General features: G+C 43.4%; 1 protein-coding gene across 1 annotated transcript in view; it reads left to right on the forward strand.

The window, feature by feature from the left end:
- The window catches only part of PRKAR2A (protein kinase cAMP-dependent type II regulatory subunit alpha), a 51,072-nt gene extending 40,300 nt beyond the window's left edge, over nucleotides 1–10,772 (forward strand). Inside the window, exons 9-11 of the mRNA XM_037049789.1 lie at nucleotides 3,462–3,527; nucleotides 6,167–6,308; nucleotides 7,009–10,772. Coding sequence (XP_036905684.1) covers nucleotides 3,462–3,527; nucleotides 6,167–6,308; nucleotides 7,009–7,142 — 342 coding nt within the window. The 3' untranslated portion in view covers nucleotides 7,143–10,772. The remainder of the gene's footprint in view (nucleotides 1–3,461; nucleotides 3,528–6,166; nucleotides 6,309–7,008) is intronic.
- Nucleotides 10,773–11,020: the final 248 nt, after the last annotated feature.

Here is an 11,020-nt window from a genome sequence, read left to right on the forward strand (position 1 = left end):
ATTCCCAGTCTAGGGCACCTGCCTGCGTTACAGGCCAAGTCCCCAGTAGGGGGCACACAAGGAGCAACCACACATTGATGTTTCTCTGCCTCTCTTTCTCTGTCCCTTCTCCTCTCTAAAAATAAATAAAATCTTTTTTAAAAACTAAAAAAGTAATATTTGAGCAATGCAGAAATGTATACACTATGAGTTAAAGGTTTCTTTAAAAACAAACAAACACACCAGTCACATGCCCTGACTGGTGTGACTAAGTGGTTGAGTACCAGCCTGTGAATCAAAGAGTCACCAGTTCGATTCCCAGTCAGGGCACACGCCTGGGTTGTGGTCCAGTTCCCCACTGGGGACTACATGATAGGCAAACACACATTTATGTTTCTTTCCCTTTCTTTCTCTCTCCCTTACTCTCTCTAAAAAATAAATAAGTAAAATCTTTATTAAAAAAGATTTTATATCTATGTTCCCAAGTGAGGCTTATATATACTTTTCCATTTTATAAGTAGCTTTGTCAGATTTTGATATCAAGATAATGTTAATTCATCATGTAAGTTGGAATTCACTCCTCTTTCTAGTAACTGAAGAGTTTGTATAAGATCAGAGATTCCCCCCCTGGATGGTGTGGCACGATGCATTGAGTGCCAGCCAGTGGATCCAAGGTCAGTGGTTTGATTGCCAGTCAGGGCACATGCCTGGGTTATGGGCCAGGTGCCCAGCAGGGGGCGTGTGAGAGGCAACCACACATTCATGTTTCTCTCCCTCTCTTTCTCCCAGCCCCTCTCTAAAAAATAAATAAATAAAATCTTTTTAAAAATTTAGAGTTTTTTTGGATATTTAATGGAACCAGTTTTTCCTTTGTGGGAAGATTTTGACTACAGATTATTTGAATTGTTAAACTATTTAGATTTTTTATTTCATTTTTTAATTGAATATATCAGGGTGATGTTGGTTAATAAAATTATATAGCTTTCAGGTATATAATTCTATAATATATTTCATCTTTGGAGTGTTTTGGTAAGATGTCTTTTTTAGGGATTTATTCATCTCCTAACATGCAGTGTTATTGACATAAATTTTGTCATAGTGTTCCTATTAATGTCTTTTAAATATATACAGCATCTAGAATGATGTTCCTATTGTCTTATCATTTTTTATTTGAGATTTTATTTATTTATTTTTAGAGGGGAGAAAGAGAGGGAGAGAAACATTGATGTATGAGAGATACAGATTGGTTGCCTCTCACACGCCCCCAGCCAGGGACCTGGCCTGCAACCCAGGCATGTGCCCTGACCGGGAATTGAGCCGCTAACCTTTTGCTTTGTGGGCTGATGCCCAACCCACTTAGCCACACCAGTCTGGGTGATTCTTTGAGGTTTTTTTGAAGAACCAACTTCTTCTTTTTAATTCTATTGGATATTTGTTTTCTGTTTTATTACTTTCTGTCTTTACCTTATTTCCTCTCTGCTACTTTTTATAATGTTTTTTCTATTCTCTTGAGTTAGATGCTTAGCTCTTTACTTTTCAGCCTTTCTTTTACATTATGGGCATTTGAAAACTAGAAATTTCCCTACGTCTCTGAAGATCAATGATGATCCTCAGCACTTAAGAGATTTCTACTGTAAGTCCCCTTGGACATCTGTGCTCTGACTTGTTACTTTTTAGCACCAACATGCCACGAGCTTGTTTCTGCAGCCCCGTTGTTCTTTACATGTGCATTATGCCTGAGGGCGGGTGCCTTTGCATAATACTGATGTCTAGCTGGGGCCCAGATGCAGCAGAAAGAATAGAAGCCACTGCCTATGGCAGGGGGGGCGGGGGGATCCTAGCATGCGCCTCAGCCTGTTTCTGCATGTCCTCCACACTACACATGCTGTCTGGGCAGCCCCTGGCCAGCAGCTGTCCCTTCAGAGTATTTTATTATTACATTTTTAAAAAATTTTTATTTTTAAAGATTTTATTTTATTTATCTTTAGAGGGGAAGGGAAGGAGACAGGGAGAGAAACATCAATGTATGGTTGCCTCTCATGCATCCCCTTCTGGGAACTGGCCCACAACCCAAGCATATGCCCTGACTGGGAATCCAACCATGATCCTTTGGTTCACAGTCCTCTATCCAATGAGCTACACCAGCCAGGGCTCAATACAAATTTTTACGTTTGTGTTGATTTTTTAGTTTCTTTCATGGCTCCCCATCTTTCATTAACTCCTATCATGCAGCTATTTGTGTAATGCTAGAACTTCATGGTAATTTGGCTCTGCTGAGTGTAGGGTAGCTACCCAGCATAGCAGCACCGAAACCCACAGACACCCCTTTATAAAGCTGTGGCTCTCACTCACATGGAACTGTCATTATTATGTGGTGACCCGGCACTAGACAACAGGAACGTCAACCTCAGCTGTGTATGGTGCCCACTTGGAGTACTGTATGGTGTTGAGGGTATGAGGCCTTATGAATGCTCAGAAGTATAGATTCTCACGGAAGATATAAGACCCAGAAGGAATGAGAGCATATGATTAATATTGAATTATGCAGTGTAGATGGTCATTGCTTCAGAGCTTACAAGCGAGACTCAGAGTCTGAAGTACGCCTGAAAGCTGCTTCTCCTCTGCTTGCCTAACTTGCACCTCCTTCCAGCCTCTGCTGAAATCTCACCTCTCTGTCAGGTACTGTCACTCTCTCCTCCCCTAGCCTTCCACATCTCACATTGTCTGCTCACTTTTTTTCCTGTAGCGCTTACTGCCTTCCAACACAGAAATAACTTACTGATTATTATGCTGATTGTTTACAGTTTGTTCGTGCTACCAGACTATAGATTTCACAAGGGTAGGGATATTTGTTTTGTCCACTGCCTGTATCACGTGCCTAGAGTAGAACAGTGCTGGTAAAGAGTAAGTACTTAATTATTTGTTGAATTACCTGAATGACTAGTTCAGCTAAGTGGTGTAAAATCTAAACAAGCGAAAGAAAAGCCTGAGGCTCATAAGATGACATCAACCCACATCAAAGCACCTTTCTCACCAGGCAGGGCTCCCCCACCCCGCTGCTGTCCCCCAGATGGCTGCATTTAATGATCAAGATGACCCCTGGGCCCCACTCCCCAGGGGTAGCCAGGAGCCACCTTGATAGTGTCTGTAACAGCCTTGGCTACTGGCCCCTTGACATAGGTTTCAGCAGTGTTCCAACGTGAGCAGCGAGAAGAGCAGTGCTCTGTGGAGTTCACAGCCTGGGCGTATTCATGGAAGAAAATGTGGATGTTCCCTGTTAAGAAAGGAGAGAGATGTATCGGCCGTATGGGACTGACATCCCCTGTGATCAGGATCTTCTCATTTTGTTCTGAATTTGTTAGCCATTGACTGATCTGTAGAGTTGGAAAATAAATGCAAATCAGAGCTCAGGCAATGACAAAATGATCTATTTCTGCGTCTGTCTTCAATACACATGTACCTGACCTCCTTTCCCTTTTCAGGGCGAAAAAGCTGATAGCTTTTACATTATAGAGTCCGGTGAAGTGAAGATCTTGATTAGAAGCAAGGTGAGTTTGTGTGTGATCATGCAAGTTATTCCATGTGTATGCACAGAAAGTCACTGTTTTCAGCAACGTGGGTGTGTTTAGTGTACCCAACCCCCACCGGTAGGTGAGACAGAGACCCACGTTTAAGCCCGTCCACGGACAGGGATTTACTGTAGCACACTTATGTTTGTCCCTGTTGCATTTGCCTCTGTTGTGTAATTAATGATGTGAGAGATATCGGCCTACAAATCAATAAAAAGATAAACACCCTAGTAGAAAAATAGGGTAATTACATCATTAACAATACATGTAGGTGTTGAATATGAAAGCAGCTTCCTCTGTGGAGCACCGGCAGGGGAGGTCTGCGGGAGAGTCCGCCGTGGCTAAGCATTTGATGGATTGGGAGATCTCGAAAACGGATGACTCTAGGAGGCAGGAGTGGGCCGTAAATACATAAATGCATCATAAATACATCATAACCAGAATTCTCTGCTGCAGCTTTTTAAAGAACACAGAATTTGTTAAAATACTTATACCTAAAACTAAATTAACTTGGTACGGAACCCTCTATAAGATATCTTGGTTCAAAGTTGAGAATAGGGAAAGAAAGGAACTGCTTATAAGACGGCTTGATTTCTAATTAAAAATAGATCTGTTTCACATAAAACAATAGTTTGAGACTTCTGTGTCTTTTCACATACAGTGTCTGAACTATTGATACGTGTTTGTACATTTTTTAGGTATTCATTTCCACACAGCATGGGGTTGGGTGTGTAGGACAGCAGCACCGTGACGCTGGGGGAGTGGGTGAGTTTGTCTGAAATGCAGCCTCGGGCTCTGCCCCAGACCTGCTGAGCCAGAATTTGCACTGTTACAGGAGCCCTGGAGTTCGGTGTTGGTGTGGCAGGGCGGTAGGTGTTGTTCTAGCAAAGGGACTAGGGAGGCACAGGCATGTCCATAGTCTCAGAGAGCGCTGCGGGGAGAGGCGAGCGCTGCGGGGAGAGGCGAGCGCTGCGGGGAGAGGCGAGCGCTGCGGGGAGAGGCGAGCGCTGCGGGGAGAGGCGAGCGCTGCGGGGAGAGGCGAGCACCTCGGCTTGAGCCGGGCAGGTTGGTTTAAGAGCAAACAGGCCAGGGTGGAAGTGTGGACAGAGGAAGAATCAAGCCACGTAAGCTAATGTGGCACTTCTGTTTATTTTTCTAAATAAGTCTTCAGTAAATTAATCTATCAAAGGACAAATGAGGAGATCAAAGGCTATGACGTTTCCTCCCTTGAGAAAGGTTGGGGGAGGGCATCTACAGTTACACAATAGGTTTGTGCAGACCTGTGGTGACTTCCAAAAGCAATAGTAGCAGCAAGAGAGGAAAGGAAGATGTTTACACTTTGGACTTAGTATCAGGCACTTAAATTGTTGGAGAGACATGCCATTTTGAACCAAAGATGTGAGACTGGGTTGGAATAATCATTAGAAGTAGTCTGATAATGGGCTTTCAGAAGCAAAGTGGAGGTGCATAATATAAAGCGCCTCTTAGAGATTTCAGACTAATTCTTACTAATAAACTCTAAATAACTTTTTACTTAAGTTACTGCTTAGTTTAGTAGAGGGATTTGGTTTTAAAAAAAGGAAAGTCTAGATATTAAATACAATATAGTACTTTATTCACCATTTTCAGTGATCTGATAAGCACAAGTTACACCCTACTTGATTTCTTAATACAGAGTTAAACCTCCAAATTTCAGGGATGGACAGACACTTAGTTCTTCTTTTAAAAAATATGTGGGAGGCCCTGGCTGGTGTAGTTCATTGGATTGAGTGCGGGCCTGCAAACCAAAGAATTGCGGTTTGATTCCCAGTCGGTGCACATGCCTGGGTTGCAGGCCAGTTCCCAGCAGGGGACTCACGAGAGGCAACCATACATTGATATTTCTCTCCTTCTCTCCCTCCCTTCTCCTCTAAAGATAAATAAATAAAATCTTTAAAAAAATTTTTTAAATGTGTGGGGGGACCACTAACTTAAGAAGTAGCCAATACCTAAAAAGAAAACTTACCACTGTAAAGTTTTATCCAAGAAAGGCGTGGTCTCAGATCAGAAAGTAGCAGCCCAAGATTTTTACTCTTTACCTAAGAAAAGCATTGACATTATTTAGAAAGAATTAACAAAAGATGTTTATTTCCCCTATGCCACAGAGGTCAGCATCTAACAAACTGAGAATACTCATATATATATATATAGTATATGTAGTATTATATGTCAATATATAATATGTTAATAATTATTAATTACATAACATTCTATTATGTTATATATCAATGACTATGTTGTGTATGGTATGATACTTATAGTGATATGTTATATGTTAATTGTGTTATTATTTATAATGTATTACTATAAAGGATATTATAATATATATAATCTTCAAAAGAAAATGGTCTGCCCCTTACCTTTTGATATTTAGCTATTATCCGAAAGGTGTTAGGACTCAGATGAAGTGTCAGTGGAAGCCAGCTCCTCTGATTAAACCATGTCACTGAGATTAGCCAAAGTAAATTTTGTAAGTAACTGTGTTGAGTGTACTAAGAAGGGAATCTAAGTGTGTGTAGCTGGACATGCCCAACTGTGATTCTGGAGTCAGCCGGGGTCATCTTCTTACCCTGCTCTAGACTAAAACAAACAAGGACGGTGCGAACCAGGAGGTCGAGATTGCCCGCTGCCATAAGGGGCAGTACTTTGGAGAGCTTGCACTGGTGACCAACAAACCCAGAGCTGCTTCGGCCTATGCCGTGGGAGATGTCAAATGCTTAGGTAAGAAAAATTCTTGCCCTGGCTGGTGTGGCTCAATGGATTGAGTGCTGGCCTGAGAACCGAGGGATTGCTGGTTCAATTCCCAGTCAGGGCACATGCCTGGGTTGCAGGCCAGGTCCCCAGTAGGGGGCGCGTGAGAGGCAACCACACATTGATGTTTCTCTCCCTCCCTTTCTCTTTTCCTTCCCCTCTCTCTAAAAAAATAAATAGATAAAGTCTTTTTTTTTAAAAAGTTCTTTATGTCTGAATACTTTTTTTTCTAACATTCAGTATTTTTTTGCTCATCAGCAAGCCTTGGCTTATTTCACCAAGTCTTACATTTAGGCTTGGGCAGTTTGTGTGAGCAGTCAGAAATGGGTGAATATTTTCTTTTCACAAATATTTCTGAGTATTGACTAGCCTGTGAACAAGGTGGGCATACGGGCACCCTGGCATTGTCAAGAGAGGAGGCAAGCGTCCAGGGTTGTCTGGGGACAGAGAGATAGGTGCTGCTTGACTCAGAAATGTCTCAAACTGAGATGACGTTGTCCTGCTGTGTTCACATAAAAACGTCCCTCCGTTTCCCCAGTTCCCAGTGTCCCGAAGTCTAAGGTCCTGTAATGTGAGTGTGTACATTTAAGAAAAGGTTTGCATGAGGGGAATGACTTTGAATTGTTGATATAGAATTCATTCTCTCCCTTATGTCTTTTTAACAATGCAGTTATGGATGTACAAGCCTTTGAGAGGCTTCTGGGGCCCTGCATGGACATCATGAAGAGGAACATCTCACACTACCAGGACCAGCTGGTGAAGATGTTCGGCTCCAGCATGGATCTGATCGAGCCTGGGCTGTAGGTGCGCCACACCTCAGAGTCTTCTCAGTGTGACACCAGAACCTTCCGGTCAGCCACAGAACACACACAGAAAGCAGATAGGATAGAACTGTTTCTTCCGTTGCCACCGCAGCTGCCATTGTTGTGGCCATGGGCATTTAGAAAACTTGAAAGTCAGCACTAAAAGATGGGTAGAGGTTCAACCCGCACCTCCACTTTGCTTCTGAAAGCCCATTGTTAGACTACTTCTAATGATTATTCCAACCCAGTCTCACATCTTTGGTTCAAAATGGCATGTCTCTCCAACAATTTAAGTGCCTGATACTAAGTCCAAAGTGTAAACATCTTCCTTTCCTCTCTTGCTGCTACTATTGCTTTTGGAAGTCACCACAGGTCTGCACAAACCTATTGTGTAACTGTAGATGCCCTCCCCCAACCTTTCTCAAGGGAGGAAACGTCATAGCCTTTGATCACCTCTAATTGTGTCCTTTGAGAAAGTCCACATTTGTTCACAATTGTAGCCTTCAGTTTTACGTTGGAAAGTAGTGGCAAATACTTGGTCTGTGGTCCTGTGGCATTGCACTGTCTGCTGAAAGCAGCACACATGACAGCTATCTCCAAATTCTCAGTGATGCTTAAGGGATGGCCCTGCTCAGGGCCCAGCAGGTCGGCACCCCCAGAGCACACTGATCGATCGTTGGGACCCACGTGGGAGCAGAAAATTTGGGTTTGGTGCATCATTCAGGTGGCAGAGAGACGGAAGGTTTTCTGGGTTGGAGGTTTGGGGTTTTTGTTTTGTTTCAGTAGATTCTGTTTTGTTTAATCTCTGTGCAGTTGCCGGAATGGATTGCTGTCCATTTATAGGGAGCCAGGGTTTGGGGGTGTCATCACTTTATCTGACCCAAGTGCTTTTCCGGGGAATTCCTGCCGTCCCTTGTGTCCAGGGCCTCTGCTGGCTGATGGCAGTGCGCTGGCAAGAGCTGTACTACAAAGGGCCCTTTTCTTCTACCCTAGAGTTACCGCATAGCCGTGCTGATGAACCACCAGTTTTTAAACTCTTTAAAGAAGCAGCTATTTTTTGAAATTAAAAAAATATTTCTCTAGGAACTCCCCTTGGATATATTCACGTATATCAGTTTGTTAGCTGACTCAGGCATTTATCCTAATGATTAACTCTTGGTTGGTTTTCAAAAATTGGCAGCATTTACAATTTTATAGAATTACTACCAAAACCTTTCTAATTAAAATGTTAGGATATTTGGGGTTCCAATTGCTAATCCCAGAAGAAAGTAATTTAGCTTCTCTTTTTACACTTTTTTAACCTATTAATTATATCAGGTAAAATTTTGATTATTTTAATTAACTAGCTATGTTTCTTCAGAATTACTTAAAATCAGATGTTACAAGTGATGCAAAGAACAGTGTGAAATTTGCATAAAGATAAATTTGAATGTTGTAGTTGTTTTATTAAATCAAGAGGCCCTTTCCAATTTGATTTCTTTCAAATTTAGGGAGTAATAGATCCCTAAAATACCACCTGCTGGGGCTTGAGCGGTTCCTATGGTGGATAATGATGGGACCCCACATGGTCACCTTCCGAAGTCCACATAAGCCAGGCCCTCTGGTTTTGCCACAGACACTGTGGCCCAGAGATTTCCAGAGCAGCGACTCGCCAAAGCCGCGGTCAGTCCTCCCTTGTTTCTGCGTCCGTGAAGTGAAGCGGACGGACTCCTCAGACTGGCTGCCCTCTGCGGCCTGCACTGCAGCTCTCGGGGTTGGGAAAGGTTGTAACCAGTTCTCCAAAACAGGCCTCTGGCCCTGCGAAAGTCCGCGGGTTTTTTCCCATGCTAATTCAAGATGATTATTTTCTGTGGTGGTGTTTTATAATCAGATAAGTTAAGGAAGGAGACCTCGCACATGAGCTGACAACCACCACACCGCTTCCTTGCCAACATCACAAGGACACACTGGGCTTCAGGAGTGACACAGAAGCCCAGCCCTGACTATGTGAGGACTCTGTGTACACCCAGCAGAGGTGCCTTTTGCACCTGTGCCCCGTCGCGCCAGCATCAGTCGGGGCTGGCTGTGGACTCCATGCCAGAGTCACTCCTGCAGGCTGCCCTCCCACACATCCCAGGTCAGCCCTCCTCCTCACAGAGCCCTCTCTGACACCCCCAACTCACTGCTGGTTGGTGTTTTACAGAGTGGAATTCATCAGATTTAAGTTCTCCCGCTCTAGTTACAGGTTGATGTGTGATGATCGGCCTAGTCTCTCACTGCATACAGGGCCCCTTGGGGGTCTGGCTTGGAGGAGGGAGACTCTAAAGGGACCAGCGTGAGAGAAATAGGACATAGCCATTTCCGAAGTGCCAGGAGTCTGACAGTGTTCCGAGTCGGAGTGCAGCGTGGGGAGTCACAGGTGGCGGCCACGTCCAACTCGGGGCGGTGGTGTCTGTGCTGTGCCATGGAAGCCCTGCACTAATGGTTGCGCCTCACGGGGTGGAGCTTGTGTTGGAAAGTGACTCTTCGTTCATTGATTTGGATGGTGGAGAATGTTCTGAGAGCTGTGAGGTCCAAGTTGCAGTGTTACCCTTCCTTCTGACCCCAGTATATCACATCCACTCTCTTTGGGTTATATTCTCTGAAGGAAGGATTCATATATTCTGACCTCTTAGTCAATAGTCCTTATGTATAATTGTTATAGACTCTCAGAAATCCAGGTGGAGGTTTTCTTTTAGCAGTTTAATGTGTGAACTCGGCAGCAAAGTGGCCAAGAAATGGTTCTCCAGCCAGGAGAGTTCATGCTCGCCCTCTTACCGCCCAGACTCTCTGCTCACAGTGACAGAGTAGTCAGTGAGTACCCTGAGTGCCCTCGGGCACGCAGCATTTCCACGTCGTGTCAAGTGTACAAACCACCCTCTCACACTTAGAAAAATCAAAAGGGCATTTTTGCACAGAGAAGAAGAAAAGAGACCCATGAATGTCATCTTTTATCTTTTGTTTTCAGTTGGCTGATGATGGAATTTTTGTTCTTGACATGCACCTGTAAACCAATCTTGCCAAGACACAAGTCATTTCGAATTTTCACTGTAATTACCTCTTGTCCTTCCTGTCTTGACTGCTGACGTTCCTCGGTGATTCTAATGTCTATTTTATGGGAAGCAGCCTTCCCATGGGTTTCCTTTTACACACTGCAGGGCTATCTTTATACTTAAAAAAATTTTTTTTAAAGAATATTGTCACTAACCTCATGGGAGATTTGCAGAAAACCATTTAACCCACCTTGAGCAAAAGGTAGATTTCTCATTGTTTTCTTCAGCTCGTTGTAATAAAAAATCTAATCCAGCATTATTGTGCTACCTCAAAGGTAAAAATGTTTTAAGGTCTTGTTTTGGTCCTGAGTTCTATACATAGTGTTTGAAATGTCTTTCAATTGGAGTTATTTTTAAGTCACTGGGAAGAATCTTATTTTAACCTGTGTTACACTTGTGTTTTAATCTCAGAAGAATAAGTGATTAATCCTTGCTCTGTAGTATTGAACGTATGATGATGTCATTGTTTGCCATAAACAAGGTTGGGTTTTTTAAAAGGAAACTCTAGGGTTTGGCTTCGCTTTTGGTTAATAAAGGCTGACAAATCACATCGGACTTTGTGGTGCAGCCTTGTGTCGTGATTACTCTCACGGCAGGACTCCAGGCCATCGTATCACTCATTTGGCAGACACATGGTTGGAATTGGGGTGTGAGTTCTTCGAAATCAGAGAGGAGGCCTGAGCATATGTATTAGTTAGGGTTCTCCAAAGGAACAGAACCAACGCAGGGCGGGGGGTGGTACAGTATGTGTAAAGACATTTACTAAAGAATTGGCTTCTGAGTGATTTGGCGGTCTGCAGACCCAGGA

This window comes from Sturnira hondurensis, unplaced genomic scaffold (assembly GCF_014824575.4).
Source record: "Sturnira hondurensis isolate 20B ecotype Veracruz unplaced genomic scaffold, ASM1482457v3 Scaffold0006496, whole genome shotgun sequence".
Taxonomy (NCBI): domain Eukaryota; kingdom Metazoa; phylum Chordata; class Mammalia; order Chiroptera; family Phyllostomidae; genus Sturnira; species Sturnira hondurensis.